This window comes from Chrysemys picta, chromosome 15, assembly GCF_011386835.1.
Source record: "Chrysemys picta bellii isolate R12L10 chromosome 15, ASM1138683v2, whole genome shotgun sequence".
NCBI classification, from domain to species: Eukaryota; Metazoa; Chordata; order Testudines; family Emydidae; genus Chrysemys; species Chrysemys picta.
The window spans coordinates 4,185,143-4,206,642 of NC_088805.1; the positions used below are offsets into that span (position 1 = coordinate 4,185,143).

Below are 21,500 nucleotides of genomic sequence, written 5' to 3' on the forward strand. Positions count from 1 at the left end.
GTGAACCCCTCATCCCTGGCCCCACCCCAGAGCCTGCACCCCCTCCCGCAGCCCACAGCCCTTCTCACACCCCAACCCCTTCCCCGGTGAAAATGAGTAGGTGAGCGAGAGTGGGTGAGAGCGAGTGACAAGAGGGAGGGTGGATGGAGTGAGTGGGGGCAGGGCCTTGGGGAAGGGGTGGGGCAAGGGTGTTCAGTTTTCTACAATTAGAAAGTTGGCACCCCTAGCAGCAGGTCCTACTCGCCCCCACCCTCCTTCTGCTACAGGTCCTGGCCAGGCTGGGCTCTCCTTTCCCCTCCCCTTCACCCCGGTTCTTGGCTGGGTCAGGCCCTCGTCCTCACCCTGCTCCCCCATCCCCTTTGGCTCTTGGCCAGGGCCTGCTCTCCTCCCAGCCCGTAGCCAGGCTGGGGCCTGCTCCCTCTCCTGACCCTGCCTCTGCCCCACAGCACGTGGACATCCAGAACTTCTCCTCCAGCTGGAGCGACGGCCTGGCCTTCTGCGCCCTCGTCCACAACTTCTTCCCCGAGGCCTTTGACTACACACAGCTGACGCCCCAGAACCGCCGCCGCAACTTTGAGGTGGCCTTCTCCTCGGCAGAGTATGTACCCCTCCCCGCTGCGCAATGCGGGCCGGGGCTGGGGCCCTGCCCGCTCTGCTGTCTCAGGAGCATGGCACTGCCCTGCTAAGTGCCCCTAGGGCTGCCTCTCCTACGAGCTGAGCCGGCTCCCTGCTGCCCTGCCACGTGCTTGGGGCTCTCCGGCCGGCTCTGCTGTTCCCAGCATGCCGTGCGTGGCTGCTCTGGCCTGACCCTGGGCAAAGCGACGTCCGTGCAGGTGCACAGGAAGCCAACGCAGCCCAGTGCTCAGTGCAGAGATGTCGGGCCAAACCCTCGGAGCCCTGAGCATCGCTGAGATGGCCCCGGAGCAGCCTTCGCGAGGGACTGAATGATTCCCCAGAGTGCTCCTTGCCCATAACCGGCAGCCGCTGCCCCGCCACGCCACTGAGCACCGACAGTGGCCGGCCTTCCTGGCTAACCCTGGGCGCACGGAGCCCCTTCCCCTGCCACCGTCCCCCTCTTCTAACTGCTTGAACGCGGGAGGAAAACCTGCAGGCCGAGGCCCCTCAAGCTGCCTGGGGCTTGCCTGGCGACGAGTGGGGAGGGGATGGCCAGGCTGGCGGGGGCCGGGGTGCAGTGCAGCGCTGCAGCCCAGGCAGCGTGGGGCTGAGTCCCGCCCCGGGGGCTGGGCCGCTATTGCAGCTTCCTGAGCTCCCCCTTTTCGCTTCTGGTTTCCTGGGGCGCTGAGATAAGGGAGCGGGTCCAGCTGGAGGCTGAGTGTCAGCCCCTCTCCTTCCTTCTGTCTCTCCATCCATCCATTCATCCACCTATCCCTCCTTCCCTTCAGCGGCCGGCTGCACCCTTGCGGAGCCAGAGGCAGTGTTTCCACAGGCTGGGGGTGTGTGGGGATGTGATCTGAGTTCCCTTGGCCCGTGCAGGCTGCCCTGCCGGGGCTGACGTCTGGGGGCCAGGAGGCCCCAGAGGGCACGTGGGTGTCAGCTCCCCAGGCCCGCGCGCTCTTCTGTCTAGTCTGCACAGGGTACAGCGAGCGGTGGTGTGCGGGGTGCGTGTGCCTGGGACTTCCGCCTTCCTGTTAATTATGCCTTTTGCCTTAACGGGGACCGGTGCGTGGACCATGAGAGCAATCGATCCCTCCGGCCTGGAAGCCAGGTGGCCCTTCCCCTTCCTCCCCCTCCGGCCCTCGGTGAGCTTCTTGCACCGATTCCAAGCGGAGCCAGGCGAGGAGGGAGCCGGGCCTTCCCCTCTGCCACCCCATCTATATACGCAGCTATATAGAGAGCCGCTCCGCTCTGGAATCCGCTCCTCAACCGCTGGTTGGCGCCAGAGCACTTCACTCCCTTCCTCTCCTCCTCCTCCTCCTCTGTCTCCCTCTGTTCTTCCTCCTCACGCTGGACCTCACACTCCCACACCTCTGTCTCCCCCGGCTGTGCTCGTGTAGCCCCGATTCCTGTTAGTCTCACAGTGCCGGTAGTGCAGCGGTACCCGGGAATGCGCACCCTCCCCCGAGCATGTGTGAACTGGAGCGTTGTTATGGCCCAGGGGAATGTGAATTGGATTGATACGTTTCTCTTGTTCTCTCTCTTCCCCCCCCCCCACCCTCTCCCCGACTGGGCTGTGATCACTCGCTCCCCCTTTCCCCCCGCCCCCAGGAAGCACGCAGACTGTCCGCAGTTGCTGGACGTGGAGGACATGGTCCGGATGCGCGAGCCGGATTGGAAGTGTGTGTACACATACATTCAGGAGTTCTATCGCTGCCTGGTCCAGAAGGGGCTGGTAAAAACCAAAAAGTCGTAGCCTATTTCCACCCCCGGGAGCGATGGTGAGAATCTTCCTCTCAATCTACCGCCCAGCCCCGGCTTGGAGGGGGCAGCGAGGGGCCTGGCTGTGCTGTGCTGAGTCGGGGGCTAGCGGGCAGGGCAGGGGTGAGCCTGGTAATGCCCAGGTGCAGCTGTGCAGTAGGTCAGGGGAGGGGGGTGAGTCCTGCCATCCATGGGGTGGGGGTCTGTGGGGCACACTCCTCTTCCCAGAGAGCAGGCCAGAAGTCAGGGCGCCAAGGGGCAGAGCACTGTTAGCCAGACTGACTCTGACCTGAAACACTGCCCGAGTGTCAGCGTCTAGAAGGGGGGCTGGGGAGGGGACCAGGTCATCGCCCCCCAGCACCGCGCTCGGGCTGAGCCACAGCCTTGGCCCCCGCCAGGCGGAGGGGCACCCTGACGAGATTTCCCTCCCCAGCTCTCTGAGTCCGGGATGTGGGGCACGGGGGGCTGTTCTGAACTGCTGCTTTAATTACACCTCTCCCTGGGCCGGAGCAGCCTGGTGCTGGATCGAGGGCTGGCAGCGCGACTCCTGCAGCCCTCCCCGCCCCACTGCTCGTGCTGGCAGGGCCAGGGGGCTAGTGAACTCCTGGGCCTGGTGCTTCCTCCGTCTGTGTCCCGCCGGAGCAGCCTTCTCGCCCCGGGCGCCCGCTCCCAGCCCTGTGCCGTAGGCCGGCGAGGCTGAGCCGGGGTTCAGGCGAGGTGAGCCAGCCCTCCCACTGCAAGGTGCCTCCTCGTCATATATGGGCAGGCGATGGGAGCAGGGAGCCTGGAAAGTGTGACTCAGGCACGTCCATCACGCTGCTCCTTGTTAGTGTTTGGGCCTGTCTGGGGCCATCTCTGCTCCCGCTGGAGCCTCCCCCGGCCCGCGGGCCCTGCGCGCTGCAGGCTCAGCTATGCCTTTATAAGGGCAGGGATTCTCCTGAGGCTGCCTGGAGCTTTTCCATCACGAACCCAGCCGGACCGGTGCTGCGGGGGGGAGGGAGCCAGCTGCCAGGGGCTGCATTTCCAGAGGGGCTGGAACCAAGGGGAGCAGCAGCTGCTGGCCGGGGGCACCTGGGCTCCAAGCCCCCCAGAGCCAGTAGGGCCCCCCCAGGCTGGAGCGGTCACTGCAGTGATTGCTCACTCTGCTGCAGTGCAGGACTCAGTACAGCGAAAGAACCATTCGGGGCCTAGGCCCGGAGCAGGAGGGGTTGGCATCGGCCCAGCTGTATGGGAGGGGAGCTGCAGGGCAGAGGGCCTCTGGGGTAGTTAAGTGGGCAGGGCTGGGGGGGCAGAAGCCCTTACCTCCCCCACCCCCGGTGCTCTGTGCTGAATGTCCTGAGCGGTGCTGGTACTGCCCAGCAGACCCGGTGCCAGTCTTGGCTCTCACATCCCCTCTCCATGCCCACGCTGCTGGAAGCAAGCAGGCACTGTTGGGGGAGGGGTGCAGGGCAAGGCCTGCCCCATCTTGGCGCTTTCGGCCAAATGCCTGGACGCCGCTGGGCCAGGGCGCCCCTTTCACTCCCAGCGCCAGTGGTCCTGGCAGGGAGCACTGAGCCGGGTGTGACAGGGGGCTGGGCATTGCGTGTGCACCAAGCGTGTACAGGGGCTAGGCCAGGTGGGCGGGGCTGAGCCCTCCCTGGGTGCAGATCAGCAGGTGTTGGCGAGAGCGGGAGGCGGGGGGGGAAGCTCCGCATGCAGGGCTGGGGGGTTCGCGTGGGGGTACCCAGCTGGCTGCAGTGTCCCTGGCTGAGGGGGAGCCGGGCTGCTGCAGCTGGGCGCAGTAGTGAGCAGCAGCTCCCAGCTGTTCTGTCGCAGGCCAGCATCCGTTCACTTCATGTGTCAGCACTGCAGGCTCCGAGTCCGTCTCAACTGCCCACAAGTGCCTTACCGCCCCGCCGTGCCCAGGCGGCCTGGGCTGGGAGAATAACACCCTGCAAGGGGTGCACACGTGGCGTCAGCAGCAAACGGCTGGTGGCTGGAGCTCTGCCACGGCTCGCTGAGAGACCTTGGGCAAGTGGTGCCTCGGTTTCCCCACCTGCAGAGGTGGGAGGATGCTGAAGGGGCTAATCAGTGGCGGGGCAGCACGTGGAGCTCCCTGGCTGGAAGGCTGCTGAGTGATCTCAGCCCTGCACCATGCAGGCCGAGGGGGGGCTGGGTGGGGGACTGAGACTCCTCCCTCTAAGGCACCGTGGGGCTGAGCTTGGGGGAGGGCACTGGGGCAGGGGAGAGGTACTCTACTGCCAGCAGGAGGCACTCCCCTGCCTCTGAGGGGAGTCAGGCAGGGGGTCTCTGAGGCCCTGGGGGCAGGCCCCTCCCCCTGCCAGCCTCGCTGGGGGGGGGATTTCCTGCTCTGGGCTCTGCCCCGGGCCTGAGCAGCGCAGGGAAGGCCTGGCTCCTAGGAAATCAGCCACGTGCTGGTAGGAAGCCTGCGCCAGGCACCGTGGCTGTGATCAGCTGGGCTTGGCCTCAGCCCCGGCCAGGGAGCTGGCTGGGCCAAGCACTGTGGTGGTGGCATGGGCCAGGCTCTCCCAGCCTCCATGCAGCGCCATCGCTGCTCAGTGCCCGGACAGATGGGGGGGTGGGGAGGGGTCTTCTGCGTGATGGGGCTGTTTCCCAGTGAGTTGGGGGGTCCTGGGTGCTGGTTACACAGCAGCCTGCTGCTGTACCTGCAGCTGCCACCGCCGGGGGCTGTTCCTTCCTGCTGCCAGGCGTCTCCCCAGCCTGCAGCGCCCGGTGCCCAGGCCTGTTCAGCAGAAGGGGCTGATGGCTGGGGGCAGAGGGATCCTTCGTCCCCCTCCAGCACTTCCACGCAGGGATCGCTCAGCGCTTTACAGGCACGAGCCGCCTCAGCCCTGGGCCCTCGGTCTCACCCCAGCCCCCACTGGGCCGGCCAGCCGCTCTGGGGGTCTGTGCCAGCAATGGGGAGGGGGACGCTGGCTCCAGGCTTGTGCTCACCCCACCAGCTCTTGCTCCCTCTGCAGTTGGGATGTCCCTGAATGCGCGGCTCTCCCCTGAGCGTGAGCTGGGCAAGGCCTGGCACCGGGTTACCAGCTCCACTCCTTCAGGCTCATCCCTCTGCCCCTCCTGTGCGCCAGGCTGCTGCTGTCTGCTGGGGGGCTTGGCATCGCTGCAGAGCCCCAGTGGTCCTCTGCTACTGCTCCATGATTTAGCCAGCTGCCCCTTTAAAATCCACTCCCCCCATTCCAGTCCCAGGTAGCAGAGCCTGGCCAGCCAGCACGGGGCTCAGGGGAGCCTCCACCCCCCCTTTCCTGTACTGTTTGCAACAGCTGCTGTGGCCCTGGGGCTAGTGCCAATGGCTCCCAGCAGAATCTGCCTCTGGGAGCCTGCGCTGGAGCTCTGGGCCAACAGGGTCGTGCTGGGCAGGGAGTCTGGGCCATGCCCGGCCTGGGCTGCCCCCCACCCACTGCTACAATAACATCTGCCTCTGCTGCAGCTTCCCCTGCACCCGCTCCTGGGGAGGTGGGGGGGCACTATGTGCCCCTGGGGCAGGCGAGGGGCTGGTACAACACTAGCAATCCTGCTCCAGAGGTTAACCCATTCTTGTGCTGTGGCCCAGACCCCCAGCACTGCACCCAGGGCTTCCATGATGCTGCTGAAGGTGGGTCTGGCAGGCACCCCATGGGCTCAGCCCTGAGCCTTTCACCACCTCCCCTGCAGCGCAGCCCTCCAGCGGAAGGAGGTGAGGTGCCCCCTACGAGGGGCGCAGCTTGGCTGGGTTCCAGGCCTGGCACCCTGGCCAGTGCCTGGTCGGCTCGTCTGCTCTTGGCAGTGTTTGGCTGAGTGTAGCCTGGGGGATTGTGTTTGGGTCGTAGCTGCGCTCCCGCTCCCTTTGCAGCCCCAGTTCTCGTTGCTCCAGGTGCAGTTTCTGCCCCAGCTGCTCGCAGGGAGTTAATACACCATAACCGTGCCCCTTTCTCCTTTAGCCACGGTGCAGGAACTACAGCTCCCAGCATGCATCCCCCGGTGCTGAGCTGCAGGCTGGGACGTGTGGTCTCCTTGGGCCTCACCTTGATTGGCTGCCCGTGGGCCCTGGGCAGCTCTGGGGTAGCATTTCTCACCCTTGCCCCGTTGGCATGGGGTGTGCTGGCAGGGCTGTCCCTGCTGCTCTGGGAAGGACGGCACAGGAGCTGTTGGCGGGTGGAGCCCAGGCAGGCCTGTGCCAGGAGCTGCTGTGTGCCAGGCCGGGTTGGCGCTGTCGTCCCTGGGGGAAGCCGCAAAACCAGGCTCCTGCTTCCTTCCACTCTGCATCTGCCCTGGGGCTGGCTCGGGGGGCAGGGCTGGGTATTTCCTGGGGGTGGTGAGCCAGAGCAGGTCGCAGCTGAGCTGTTCAGTGGGGCGTGCAGCGTGGCACAAGGGCCAAGGACTGAATGGGCTCTGGGCGCTGACCAGCCCTGGAGGGACCTGGGTGGGCTCCGGGGGAGGTGTGGTAATGTGGGATGTGCCTCTGCCCATGCAGTGCCGAGATTGCCCGTCTGCACCCACTCACTCCCCTAGCTTGTATCCCAGCCAGGCTTAAAATCCCCTGCTGTTAGGCCAGGGGCTGATGGAGTCACCGCCTCTGCCTGGGGAGCTGTAAGGAAATGGGTTTCTCGGGGCGGGGAGGGGAGTCTGCCAAGGCAGGCGCGTGCCCATTCACCCCAGGCTCAGGCACTGTGGCCTGCCTGGCGCACAGCCCCGCGGGCAGCCAGTTCGCAATCAGGAGTGTTAGGGAGCAGAGCGGCAGCCTCGTCAGCCACTGGGGGCCTGCCTGGGTTGCTCCAACGCCGCCAGTTGACGGCCAGAGCTGGGGAAGGGTTGGGGCGGGCAAGCAATGCCAGCTGCCGTTGGAGGCCTTGGGCTACCTTGGGCCTGACCCTGCGATCTGCCCAAGCCCTCGGCCGTGAGGCTGGGAGTTGAGGGCATTAGCAGGATCAGGCCCTTTGCCCGGGGCACCTGCTGTGATGCTGGTGGGATGATTGTGAACATTGGGGGGGGGGCACTGGGATGGGCTGGGCCTGTGGGGAAAGGAGCTCGCCCATCCCGGGGCGAAGGGGCCCTGGTGGCAGGGTTCTCAGCATGCCATTGGCGGCAGGGTGGGAGGGGACAGGGGATTGAGGGAGCACAGGGAGGAGCTGTGGAGGAGGAGGCTCTTGTGGGGAGAGAGGGTGAGTCCTGCGGTGTGGGGGGTCAGGGGCTCATGCAACGTCTGCCCTTCTTCTGGGTGCCTGCTGCCCCATGGCTGGCACTGGAGCTGAAGCTGCAGGCTGCCCCGTTCCTGTCAGAGGGGCCAGGCAAGGGAGGAGGCTGCCATGGGACTCAAGGACTTAGGACAGTGACAGGGGAGGGGGGACACTTCGGCTCCCCAGCCAGGCAGTGTGGGGGGCAGTCTCCTTTCTCTGGGCACATCCCAGGAACAGGTTAACACACAGGCTGAGGGCATGGCCCCTCTGGGCACCACAGGCTGGAGGGGAGCGGCGAGGCCAGGGGGATGTGGGATGGCCTGGGGCTCCGTGCGGGCAGCTGCATTCAAGTCAGGACCAAGGTTTAAAGGCAACGGGCACTAGCCCTGGCCCCACAGCTGAGCGGGAGGCCCCGGGAGCCAGGCAGCTGAGGCAAGCGGGCCTGGGGCCACCTCAAGCTCAGGGGGAGAGGGGCAGGGATGTGGGAGAGGGGGCAAGGCAAGGAGGGCTGTGAGGAGAGAGAGCAGGAATGTGGCAGGTGCCAGCTGTGGGGGTGATGGGGCCAAGTGCCTGGCTGGCTGGTGAGAGCCCAGGGGCCGGGCAGGGGGTTGTGTGGGCAGGACCTAGGGAGAAGCTGCGCTGGTGGGCACCCCACCTGCCTGGGCGTGCGTTTGTCCGAGATGTTTAACTGAAGGGAGAGGCTGATGCACCAGGGTTACCCATGCCAGCTGGGCCTAGCGGGCTGCTGGTTGTGGAGGGAGCCCTGGGTGGTGGGCTAGTGCCTCTGGGCGGGAGGCCATGCAGGATATGAGCAAGGCCTGGTGCTTGGGGGCTGGGACCAGGGAGGGGCTGGGTGGGGTTTCTGCCAGGGGGGGTTGGGTGTGCGGTGGGATCTGAGGGGTGGGGGCCGTGGGGGCTCTTGGCAGGGCAGGGGCTGACCTGCAGGAGGCAGTCGTCCCCGCGGCTCATTGCCCTCTACCCGCAGGATGCTGGTTGACTGCATGCCCCTGGTGGAGGTGGAAGACATGATGATCATGGGGAAGAGGCCAGACTCCAAGTGCGTCTTCACCTACGTGCAGTCCCTCTACAACCACCTGCGGCGCCATGAGTTACGCTTGCGGCAGAAAGAGTTCTAGAGCCCCCTCCCCGTCCTGCCCCTGCTGCCCTGGGCACGGCTGCAGCGTGAATAGACTCCCGCTGCCCCCCTGCAGGGACCCAGGTGTGCAGAGGGGGGCTGCCCGCCCCCAGCAGACCTGCCCAGCCACCGGGCTGCCCTGAGGGGCCTGGGTGAGGCCGAGAGACTGGCCCTGCACTGTCTGTGCTCTGCCCCCTCTGTCCATGCTACGAGCTCCCTCCAGCTGCTCCTCTGCCCCATGGCAAGCTGAGCCCCCCTGGTCCCGGCCTGGTCCCCCTGCCAGCTTGGCTCTCACCCCCCCCTGCCCTGTGCTTTATATAGTATTGTTTTAAGTTATTCATGTTAAAGGAATTGTTTTTATGCTGTGCAATACACCCCCCCCCCTCCCCCGGGCTGGGAGAGCCCTGTGTACGTCTCAGGCTGGCTGTGGGGCCAAGGCCCTGCCCTCTCTGGCTGTGGCCCTGGGCGCCACCTGGTGCTGTAGACACCTGGCCCAGGGCCTTGTCGCTGGAGTTAGGTGGGCAGGTGAGGGAGCGGCCTGGGTCGCTGGATGCAACATACGTGGGGGGGGGTTCTCTGCCCTCGGGGGGAGGTGCACTCCAGAAGGATGCTGCTCACGCTTCTGCTTGCAGCCCTCTCCCTTGGCAACTTCCACGCTCAGCCCTGTGCCCACCCCGGGGGGGCAGTGCCCCCATTGGCACGCTGCTGCCTGCTGCTCACCCCCACCCCCATGAGGCACCGCCATTGCTGGGACCCACAGCCCCTTTGCCCTGGGGAGCTGGACTGGAACCTGGTGAGGGGGTGGGCTCCTGGGGCACAGGCCCTTCCCAGTGGGGCAGCCCCCCGGGGCTTGGCTTGGTACCTCCCACTTGATTCCCAGCCCTCCAACCTGCCTCTGGGCCCTTTGCACTCAAGTGCCACTAGCCGATTGTGTAACCATTTCTACACCTGCATAGACACTTGTATCACCACCAGCCCGACAATAAAGTTCTGTTATACAGGGCCTGGCCTCTGCTCCTTGTGTGACAAACTGGGACTGTTCTTCATGTTTCCTCTGAATACTGTGTGGGTGCCTCAGTTTCCCCCATGCATTTCTTAAGTCTCTAGGGGGTGAGATTGTTGCAGAGCAAAGGGCAGTGTACATAAATGGCCGGCACTCTGTCTCCTGGCAACTAATGGCCGGGGCCCTTCACCCCTGCAAGGAGATAGCTAAAGGTGTTGGAGTAACAGCCGTGTTAGTCTGTATCCGCAAAAAGAAGAACAGGAGTACTTGTGGCACCTTAGAGACTAACAAATTTATTAGAGCATAAGCTTTCGTGGACTACAGCCCACTTCTTCGGATGCATATAGAATGGAACATATATTGAGGAGATATATATACACACATACAGAGAGCATAAACAGGTGGGAGTTGTCTTACCAACTCTGAGAGGCCAATTAATTAAGAGAAAATTAATTGAGCCATTACAGACATTGACTATCTCCCCTTGTAAGTACTCTCACACTTATTATCAAACTGTCTGTACTCGGCTACCTTGATTATCACTTCAAAAGTTTTTTTTCTCTTAATTAATTGGCCTCTCAGAGTTGGTAAGACAACTCCCACCTGTTTATGCTCTCTGTATGTGTGTATATATATCTCCTCAATATATGTTCCATTCTATATGCATCCGAAGAAGTGGGCTGTAGTCCACGAAAGCTTATGCTCTAATAAATTTGTTAGTCTCTAAGGTGCCACAAGTACTCCTGTTCTTCTTTTTTCTAAAGGTGTTGGAGACCAAAGGAATCAGGTGACCTCCTGGCCCGGGGAAAGGAACAAAGCAGAAGAGGAGGGGCTGGAAGGGGAGTCAGTTTCGAGCTGGCTGGGAAATGGAGGGGAGCCCAGCTGGGGATCAGGTTTCCCAACAGGGCTGTGGTGTCCCTGGGACCCCCAAGATGGACCTGAGGGGGTCCTGTTATCTGTACCTGCAAGACCTGTGCTGGGCTGTGTTCCTGTCATCTAAATAAACCTTCTGCTTTACTGGCTGGCTGAGAGTCCTGGTGGGTCGCAGGACGCCGGGGGTGCAGGGCCTTGTCACCCCTGGGTGGGCAGAGGACTGCCTACTGGCCATGGTAATGCAGTGGGGCCCTTTTCCCACTGCCCTGGTTAGCGCTGCTACCCTCCCATTGCCGAGGGGAGGCATGGGGCGTGCATACCATGTGCCTCCCTCTCCTTTAGGGGAAGGGCCCTGCGTTCTCTCACCTGCAGCTCTGCCCACTTCTGGCCTGGCCAGCTCCCTTCCCTGCCAGCAGGGCTGGAGCCTAGGGGAGGAGGCAGATGGGCCTGTCCCCTGCCCTCTTGGTGTCCCTGGGCCAGGTTCCTGCAGGGGCCAGGTGTGAGGGATGGGGGGCTTCTGAAGCCAGGCTGCAGCTGAAGTGGCTGCACTGTTTCTGGGTGTCACTGCCAAGTGTATTCCTGGCTGAGCCGCACCCACATCCCCCCTGCTCTGGCTCCCAGGATCAGACACTTGTCCTCCCCCTCCCCGCTGGCTCCCACCCATGGCTGAGATCCCCAGCACAGGCTGGGCTGGGATAAGCCCAGACCTGTGTTTAGAAGGCAGGTGCTGCTCCAGCTCCCACCCAGGGAGCAGCTGGGAGGGAGGGAGTGGAGCCCCGGCCCGGCTCCACCAACCCATGTCCTGGACACAGGGCAGACCCCAACTCAGCCCCTGGCTCTGCTGCAGGGCCCAGCTCCTGCTCTGTCCATCAGCCAGGGCCAGGCCCAGCAAGGGGGTTTCCCTCCCCTGCAGCTGGGGAGCCAGCAGGGGGCAGCCCCTAACAGCCCCAGCTCTGGTCTGAGCCCCCCCTTGGAGCCACCAGCTGCAGCCTGACTCCAGTGCTGGTTCCCCACGCCCCCCACCCAGAGCCCCTGTTGTGCTGATGGGGGGTGGGGGGATGTTTGCTGTAATGAGCTGGGGGGACTCTGTAGCCCCCCTCCCCCGCCCGCTGGGCCAGAGCATGGCTCCAACTTGAGCCCAGCCTGCGAGGACCACCAGTCGCTCCCACCCCACACTGGCTCCAGCTGTGCAGGGCCAGCCAGCTGCATGGGACAGGCCCTCCTAACGCACGCGTGGGGTAGGGCTCTGACAGACACCCCCCCAGGAAGAAGATGACACACTGCACCAGGTGGGGTGAAGGGGCCTTTATTCCAGCTCTGGACACAAGCCCGTGGACCACAGCGCAGATGGCAGGGGGCAGCGACCCTGTGCCCTCTGGGACTCAGCTCATCCACCCTCAGCACCCAGAGCTTTCAGCTGAGGGCTTCATTCTGTCCCTGCAGGCAGGGGGCCCTGACACAGCACAGAAGCACGAGCAGGCTGGTCCGGGAGCCACGGGACTGCCTGTTAACAGCCAGGGGAGGGCAGCTGACCCAGGGCTGGTATAGACCATATTGTGCCCTGTACAACACCCCTGGGGGCAGAAGCTGTGTCACCCCTAGCAGTGGGGTGGATGCACAGCTCCAGTCCGCACACCCCTCCCCATGCCCACGTTTGGCTGCTCTCTATAGATCTGGGTGTTCCTGGTTGCCAGGCTTCCTGGGGGGCTCGCTCTTGGCTGCGGGAGCTGGGGGGGAGGGTGCTCCAGGGCTCTGCTCCTTCGCTTGCAGGGTGGGCAGAGGCCTGGCTGGGGCGAGCTGGAACTCCTCAGGCACCGGGGCATCAGGTGCCTCCTTGCGGTAAAATCCCAGCTCCTGCACCAGCTGGTTAATCTCCTCCCGGCTCATGTCACTCAGGGGAATTCTCTGCAAAAACAAACAAACCAGGGATTGCTGTGCCGGACATCCAGCAGCCCCGGCCCAGCACCGACTGGCCCACTGCTAGTCACAGCTGGGCCAGCAACTCAGCTCCCTCCCACAGCTAGGACCAGGGCTCCTGTCAGTCCAGCACCATGAGCGCCAGCCCCACTGGCTTTCACAGGATGACTGCAGAACGCATCCCCACAGCCAGAGCTCCCACCCTGCTCCCCACAGTGCCCCCTGCTGGGAGAGGCTGGGACAAGAGTACCCAGGAGCACCCTCTCCCCCCACCCAGCCAGCTCTTACCTCCAGCTCCTCGTATCTGAAACTGAGCAGCACAAGCTCAGGGTCGGCTCCGGGGAGATGCTTCATCACCAGGTTGTGGCTGGAAGGTGCCCTTAAGGATCCTGGCAGTGATGGGGCAGGGCCCTGGCCTGGCATCAGCATCCACTGACCACGGCCTGGGGGACTCGGGGCCCCAGGCCTGGAAGTTGCAGGGTCCTCTGTGTCCCCTAGGCTGGGAGAGCAGGGCACGCGCCCCTGGCTGGCGTGCGATTCACTGAGCAGCCCAGCAACCCCCAGGCTAGCTCCTGGGATGACACCGGCCCTAGCACAGTGTCTACGGAAGCAGGGGGCTGGTGGGAGGCAGTGTGGGGTTTAGCCTCCAGCAGGTGGCTGAGCAACTGCCTCTGGGGTGCAGCATCTCTGCTTCCCCTCCCCCCAGGCATGGGGACTTGATGCTACTTCTGAGGGTAAAGGGAGCCCCCATCCCCCGCAGCCCTGGAGCCACCACCACATCCCATAGCGCGGGGCGGGTTAGTGGCAAATGGTCATCAGGCTCCAGAGTGAGCACTCAACTGGGGTGAATGGGAGCTCTTGGCCCAGGCTGTCTGCAGACTCAGGCAGGCGCCACAGACCCACAGCCACGCACGGGGGTTCACAGCCTTGCAGGCTGGAAATGTGAGCTTGGATCTTGGAGCCAAATCCCGGGGTTGCCAGCCCCCTCCCCATCCACGGCCCGGCCCAGCAAAGGATACTACAGAGGGATGTCCTCGGTGACAAAGGCCTTCACCTGGAAGGGAGCAGAGATGAGCGCCGCCCCCGAGACACCCCAAAACGGCCAGGAGGGCTCCCCCACACCGCAGAACCGCCAGGGAAAGCAGGAGGCTGCATGAGAGCTGTGCACCTGCCCATCCTGCCAGAGGGGTTTGGCAAAGCACTGAGATAGCCTGGCCCCGGCACAAGCAGCACCTGGGGGAGGAAGGACCCCAGGAGGAGGCCAAGGGGGTGCCCCAGTCCCCTATAGGGCAGCCCAGTGGAGGGGGTGGGGTTCCCAGGGAACGGCAGCACTCACCTCCTTCAGGCGGCTCAGCCATCATCCTCCGCAGGTCTGCGGGAAAGGGAGCGCATGGGGAGTGAGAGCTGCCCCCAGCCGCCCACAGCCACCCCCTAATCCCATTGCAATCTCCCCACTATCCCCCCTGCAATTCCACCAGCAACCCCCCCCATCGCCCTGCAGCCCCACCTGTAACCCACTTCCACAGCCCCACATGCCCCCTGCAATCCCACTTAATCTGGCTTTGCACCCCCACCCCTCTGTAGGGCACCTCTCCAAATCCCAGGGCCCCATCCTGCCCTCTGCTCCATCCCACTGACCCCACCCAGACCCAGCTGGTCCTTCTATGGCCCCGGTCAGCAGGGTGTCTGAGCTCCTCCCAGTCTGTAATGGGTTGGGGCTGTGCAGGGCTTGCACCCCCAGGCCAGTGAGTTGCCAGGGTCCCACAAGGAGCCTGTGGCAGAGCACGGGCCCCCAAGTTCTCGGGGCCACCCTTCCTCTCCTCCCCTGGGCAGGGTGGGCTGCTCCTAGCTGGACCCGGCCCCTCCCCGCCTGCCCCTGCCCCACACTGGGCTCCTCCATGTCTCCAGGGCCAGGTCACCAGGAGAAGCAGAATGCCTGGTTGCCATGGTAACGAAGCAAGCATCAGGTTGTCCTAGTAACAGGTCATGATAATGGTTTCCAGGGGAACTCACTGGGAGGCTCCACCCCCTTCCCCAATCATAGTTTGGGGGTTCATCCCCACTAGGGCTGTGCCTCTCCCCATCTTCCACTGGTATGTGGTCACCAACCAGCTGCCCCATAGCACTGCCCCCTGCCCCCAGGTCATCTGCCCCCCATCCCAGCACGCTGGCCCTTCCCCAGCTTCCCGGGGACCCCTCCTTGGGATGGGGGGTGGGGTGGATGCCGGTGGCCACTTGCCCCTGGTTAATCGCTGGGTGGAGGTGGGACCCAGGTGGTAGCTCGTCTCCCACGTAGTCTGGGGCGCTCAGATCTCAGTTCTGGTTCCAGCCCAGGTCTCCCCAGAAGGATTTGGGGTACCTCGCCCAGGGGGTTCGGCAGACCCCCGCGGCACAGGGTCCAGCTCGGCTCTGGAGCCGCAAGGTGGCAGGGGTACCCCAAGGCGCGGCAGAGGAGAAGGCTCTCACTCCCGGGACGGGACGGGTGATGCGCCTCTCCCCAGGCAGCAGCCAGCGACCGGCTGCGGGCGGTCCTGCTCCAGCCCCCCGGGATCGGCCTCCCCCCACCCGGCTACTCGGGTTCCAAGCGCTGGCCCAGCAGCCCGCTCACGGGGCCCCCCTCGCTCGGGGGCGGGGAGAGCTTGGGGAAGAGGGATGCGCTGAGACACCGGCCGGGGAGGCAGGATCCCCCCCCATCTTGCCTGGACACCCCACGTTCCACTTCCTGCATGACCCACTCCTTATCCCCAGGGCTCGGCCTGGCCCTCCGCCCCCGCCCGCCCGTCCCCTCGCTCCCCAGCGCTCCCTCCGGCCCGATCCCCCCGTGCCCCGTGCCCGCCCCCTCGCTCCCCAGCGCTCCCTCCGGCCCGATCCCCCCACACCCGCCCCCTCGCTCCCCAGCGCTCCCTCCGGCCCGATCCCCCCACACCCGCCCCCTCGCTCCCCAGCGCTCGGCCTGCCCCCTATCCCCTGACGCTCGCTCCCCAGCGCTCGCCCCGGCCCGATCCCCCCGTGCCCCGTGCCTCCCCCCCCTCGCTCCCCAGCGCTCGCCCCGGCCCGATCCCCCCACGCCCCGGCCCGTCTCGCTCTCCAGCCCAAAGCAGCGGGTGGTTCCCCGCGCCCCCCGCCGTTACCTCCACCTTGCCCCGGGCCAGCCCCTGCAGCTTCCCCCAGTCCGGCTCGTAGGCGCGCAGCGGCGCCAGCAGCCCGGCCAGCAGCAGGAGCAGGCGGCGCATGGGGCCGGGCCGGGCGTGCAGGGGGCTCGGAGCGGAGCCGGCTGTTGGGGCCGCTGCCACGTCGGAGGGAGGGGAGGGCGGCGGTGCAAGCCGGGAGCTGCGCCCCCGCCTGTCCGGCCGCGAGGTGGGGCTCCGGCCCCTCCCTATGGCACGGCGCCTCCCGGAGCGCTCCGGTCCCGGGGCAGGGGGGGCAGAGCGGGCCCCAGCCACTGACAGCCCCCGGCTGGAGCTGGAGGGATGCAGGTTCGCTCCCCACCAGCCACACGGGCAAAGCGGCCCCAGGTTAACTCAGGACTTGGCTCCAAAGGGAAACCTAGGGGCGTCCCTCACCCCACCGGGGTCATGGTAATTCCGGAGTGAGAGCGTGCACATGGGCCCTGCACCAGGACAGCTGCAGCTCGGTAATTGTCCTGGTAAATGGACAGAACCGCTGGTGTTTAATTCAATTGGGGCAAAAGGCCATGTGGAGGCTCTGATTTCAGTGTAAACCAGGCTTGTTTCATTTAGGTTTGTGTTTAAGCTAAACCAAAATGAGCTGCTCTTAAATCAAAATAAGTGCGTCCCCGCAGGAGTTAACTAAACCAGTTTAATTAAACCAGCACCAGTTGTGTGTAGACAAGGCCCCTAGGCGATGCTCTGGAACTGCTCCCCACAAAGCCAGTCAGGACTTTGGGGAACCTCCTGTCCCTCGGAGCAGACTGTTTTTAGGGCAAGAAGCTCACACGGCTTCACCTCCTGGGTCTGACCTTGGAGCATTCAGCATATGCCCCTCCGTGCGCTTCCCACAGCGAGTCCGCCCAGGCAGGGTCCTGGGGAAGCCAGAGGGTTCTGCACCCCCCACTTCGCAGTCAGACGTGACTCTTAGCCAGCCAGTAAAACAGAGGTTTATTAGATGACAGGAACATGGTCTAAAACAGAGCTTGTAGGTCCAGGGAACGGGACCCCTCAGCCGGGTCCATTCTGGGGCCCAGCGAGCCAGACAACCCCATTTGCACTTACTCCCCGTCCCCAGCCAGCTTCAAACTGAAACCCCCTCCAGCACCTTCTTTCTGGCATTTGTCTTTTTCCCGGGCCAGGAGATTACCTGAACTCTTTGTTCACCTTTAGCTATTCCCTTGCAGGGGGGAAGGGCCCCAGCCATTTGTTGTTAGGAGACAGAGTGTCGGCCATTTGTGCATACTGGCCTTTATCCCGACACCTAGAGACTTAAGAAATGCATAGGGGAAACTGAGGCAGACACACAGTATTCAGAGGAAACATTAAGAACAGTCCCAGTTCATCACAATTATAAACAAGAACTAAGTTTGTTAATTACAAAAGGTGAATTTTAAGTGGTAAAGAGATAGCAAACAGAACAAAGCAGATTACCAAGCAAATAAAACAAAGCATGCAAACTAAGCTTGCGTCACTAAGGAAATTGGTTACAAATAGTAATTCCTCACCCTAGATATTGTCTTAGGAAGATTCCTTCACAGGCCAGATATCTATCCAGCCTGGGTCAAGCAGTTCTTCCCCACCCCGCTCAAGGCCAGTCCTTTTGTTTCCAGGTGTTTTCAAGTACCCCTCTACCTCGATATAACGCTGTCCTTGGGAGCCAAAAAATCGTACCGCATTATAGGTGAAACCGCGTTATATCGAACTTGCTTTAATCCACCGGAGTGCGCAGCCCCGCCCCCCGGAGCACTGCTTTACCGTGTTATATTGGGTCGTGTTATATCGGGGTAGAGGTGTATCTCTTTGGGCAGAGAGGTGAAGGAGAAATGAACTGAAGACCTTGATTGTTTTCCTCCCCCACCTTATATAGGATTTCCAGAGGCGGGAATCCTTTGTTTGATTCCCCCACCTCCCAGTGGAAAAGTTCAGCAGTCCAACTTTTCGTGAGTGATGTACCCGAGAATTCGGATTCTAATACCTAGACTGAATTGTTAAATCTAGTCACCTACACTGGGTTATTGCTGATTCTGTGCTTTGTGTATCACGTGACTTTTACAAACTAACTTTATATTTGTGGCTAATCTAAGCACTATACCCAGAGGTACAGACACTCTTTTCCCAACCTATGTGTTACACATTTTTTTTAACATTAGCTTTAATACAATTTTTATATCAGGTGAACCAGGTCACCTGACTCTGTAGTATCACAGCATCAGTGGTGTAGCCAGCTTCTAAGAGGAGGGGGAGCAAACATAAAAAAGGCGCCCCCCCTTGTCTCCTCCTCTGGCCACGCCCCCCTTGTCTCCTCCTCTGGCCACGCCCCCCTTGTCTCCTCCTCTGGCCGCCCCGCCCCTCCCCCCCATAGCTTCTCCGGCCACCATGCTGCGCCCCACCCCCCCGCTCCTCCGGCCGCGCCCGCTGTCCCCCCATGGCTGCTGGCCACCAGCCTGCTCCCCCACCCACTCCTCCAGCTGCGTGCCCGCCGCCCCCCCATGGCTGCTGGCTGCGCTGCGGGCGGCCAGCCTGCGCCCCCCCCTCGCTCCTCCAGCCGCCTTTGGAAAGGCGCCGCTTTTGGCAAATTTGCTGAGGGGAAGCGGCTGCTTCCCCTTCACCCCAGTAGCTACGCTACTGCCCAGCATCCATGAGTCATGGCAGGATGGAGTGTCCACAGGAAGGCCGAACTTTTCACAGTCCGTTGTCCTCGCTGATGAGCCACCCGCCCGGCCTGGCTTTTCCATTGTTGTATCTGAAGTGTTAGCAGTGGGCGTCACCCAAAGTAGCATAGCTGATGTACAGATACATGGTCACTATTCCTAACTTCAGATACAGAAATGATACAGGCACACAAATTGGCTAATCACATTCAGTAAATCATAACCTTTCCAATGAGATCTCACAAGACCCATCTAACATCTCCGTTATATCATATTCATATAATAAGCATATTTTCATAAAGACTGTGGAGTGCAATGTCACAATCCCAGTTATGAATGTAAAATGATGGGGTCTAAATTAGCTGTTACCACTCAAGAAAGAGATCTAGGAGTCATTGTGGATCATTCTCTGAAAACATCCACTCAATGTGCAGCAGCAGTCAACAAAGCAAACAGAATGTTGGGAATCATCAAGAAAGGGATAGATAAGAAGACAGAAAATATCATATTGCCTCTATATAAATCCATGGTACGTCCACATCTTGAATACTGCCTGCAGATGTGGTCGCCCCATCTCAAAAAAGATATATTGGAATTGGAAAAGGTTCAAAAAAGGGCAACAAAAATGATTAGGAGTATGGAACAGCTTCTGTATGAGGAGAGATTAATAAGACTGGGCCTTTTCAGCTTGGAAAAGAGACGACTAAGGGGGGATATGAGAGAGGTCTATAAAATCATGACTGGTGTGGAGAAAGTAAATAAGGAAGTGTTATTTACTCCTCATAACACAAGAACTAGGGGTCACCAAATGAAATTAATAGGCAGCAGGTTTAAAACAAACAAAAGGAAGTATTTCTTCACACAATGCACAGTCAGTATGTGGACCTCTTTGCCAGAGGATGTTGTGAAGGCCAAGACTATAACAGGGTTCAAAACAGAACTAGATAAGTTCATGGAGGATAGGTCCATCAATGGCTATTAGCCAGGATGGGCAGGGACGGTGTCCCTAGTCTCTGTTTGCCAGAAGCTGGGAATGGGCGACAGGGGATGGATCACTTGATGATTCCCTGATCTGTTCATTCCCTCTGGGGCACCTGGCATTGGCCACTGTCAGAACAGGGCCAGCTCCAGGCACCAGCCGAGCAAGCTGGTGCTTGGGGCAGCAGCTTGTAGGAGGTGGCATTCTGTCCAATCCTAGGGCGGCACGGCTGCTTTTATTTATTTATTTATTTATTTATTTAATTATTTATGTATGTGTCGTGGTGTTCCGCTCCGGCCGCCCTGTAGGGGGCGGCGGCGCAGAGGACGGGAGCGCCCTGCAGCAAGCCCGGCAGGGCAGCCAGCGTCCTTCCCTCCCAGCCGACCGGAGCAGCACAGAGCCCTCCCGGCAGGCGGCGGGGCCACGTGGCAGCGCCCCGCTGAAGCCCTGGCCGCCCCCCTTCTCTCTCTTCCCCCCCCGCTCCCTCCCCTTCCCCTGCTAGCCGGGGCACATCTGCAGCGCAGGGAGTCCCCCTGCACCCTGGCTCCGGCCGCACCGCAGGTTTTATTTTTTAAAAATTTTTAATTTTTTTTTGCTTTGTCATTCTGGTCGCCCCGTTTTTTTTTTATTATTATTATTTTATTTTTGCTTGGGGCAGCCAAAAAGCCAGAGCCAGCCCTGTGTCAGAAGACAGGATACTGGGCTAGATGGACATTTGGTCTGACCCAGTATGGCCATTCTTATGTTCTGTCATGAGTCTCAGGATAATTATTGTTTTCCTTAAAGCCCCAGCTCCTGGAGTCATGTGGAGATGTGATGATTTCAGCCTTCATTCTTAAAGAAAAAGTAAGTTTCTAGCCCTTGTGACTGTGGAGAAAGCTTCCAAATGTGACCCCAGTGCATCCTAAAGGCCCCAAAAGCAGAAGGCAAATAAAAAGAACTCCAAATTTAGTATTTTACATAATCTTGAGATTTTAAAGCCAATCTTGTGATTTTCGGTGAGCCTAGCTCATGATTTTTGAAGGTTTAGGTTTGGCAATACGTGGCGGGTCCTCCTGGCTGGGAGAGAAAAACAAACCCATCATGAGCGTGCGACTCTGGCCTGAGTCAGCAGAGAGCCTGCAACCGTAGCTCGGAGGGGGAGAGTGGCCTCCGGCAACTCTGCGGGGGTGGGGTCAGCTCCAGTGCCCCCACGGAGATCATTTCATTGGCACCGACATTAACTCCTTCACTGCTGATCATTTCAGCAGGCACAGCCAGGTGAGGCATTCGCCCCTGGTGTGGAAAGGCCCGGCTGTCACAGAAGTCAAGTCACCCAACCCCCACCTCTGGCCTCCCCCAAGGGTGTCTGCAACGGGATTTTGCTCTGGCAAGGAACCTCTTTGGCATCGACGCCATGGAGCGTGTGGGCACCGCATAAAATCAATGGCATTTAATAGCACAGGAAACAGAAGTGGTGCCAGGAGGGATGGGTCACTTGGGTGCATGCTGAATCCATTGCCAACAGCCGCAAATGGATGTAAAGGAAGCGGCTGCCGATGCCCGAGCTGGGCTCTGAAGGGAGAGGAATCCTGGGGCCCTGCTGGCGAATTCAGCCCAGTGGCTGCAGAATACACACCTGCTGCCCAGAGCTGCTGGCACCCAGGCACATCCCTCCCCCTGTACTGCCCTGCGGCCTCCTGGCTGCACAGGTGGGCTGGGATAGGCTGAAAGACTGGAGCTCATGCCAAGCCCCAGTGACGGCATCTGAGAGTGTCTGTGCTCTTGGGTAGGGACGGTGGCTAGTCTCTGCTCCCTGGCTGCCGGGTTGGGGACTCCAGAGCAGTGTGAGTAAGCGAGCCAAGCGAGTGGGATGGCCAGGAAGCTGCGTGCTCCTTTGCAGGTGAGCTGGAGACAGCCCCCTGATAACAGCCCTGCTACTAATATAACACTCAGGGCTCCCCGCTTGTCGTGGGCAATGCTGCAAAGAATGGATGAGTCACAGCCAATGTGGGTAAAACCAGGGATTTGTGACTCAGTGGGGAGGGAAGGTTTGCAAAACGCTCAGTGCTGATTTAGCTGTTACCACTCAGAGCGAGATCTTGGAGTCATCGTGAATAGTTCTCTGAAAACATCCACTCAGTGTGCAGCGGCAGGCAAAAAAGCGAACAGCGTGTTGGGCATCATCAAGAAAGGGGTAGAGAATAAGACAGAAAATATTATAATGCTGCTATATA

At 61.5% G+C, this 21,500-nt stretch overlaps 2 protein-coding genes across 2 annotated transcripts in view; one reads left to right on the forward strand and one right to left on the reverse strand.

The window, feature by feature from the left end:
* Window positions 1-8,682, forward strand: part of LOC101930753 (smoothelin) — a 48,240-nt gene extending 39,558 nt beyond the window's left edge. The window contains 3 exon segments of the mRNA XM_065568256.1: window positions 447-598; window positions 2,227-2,396; window positions 8,542-8,682. Coding sequence (XP_065424328.1) covers window positions 447-598; window positions 2,227-2,371 — 297 coding nt within the window. The 3' untranslated portion in view covers window positions 2,372-2,396; window positions 8,542-8,682.
* A 3,175-nt stretch (window positions 8,683-11,857) lies between these two features.
* SELENOM (selenoprotein M) lies at window positions 11,858-15,986 on the reverse strand. The gene is made up of 5 exons (XM_005278770.4): window positions 15,616-15,986; window positions 13,821-13,856; window positions 13,504-13,538; window positions 12,773-12,851; window positions 11,858-12,472 (listed from the first exon to the last, which is right to left on the reverse strand). Exons 1-5 carry the CDS (start codon window positions 15,715-15,717, stop codon window positions 12,233-12,235), a joined length of 492 nt encoding a protein of 163 aa, XP_005278827.3. The 5' UTR covers window positions 15,718-15,986; the 3' UTR covers window positions 11,858-12,232.
* Window positions 15,987-21,500: the final 5,514 nt, after the last annotated feature.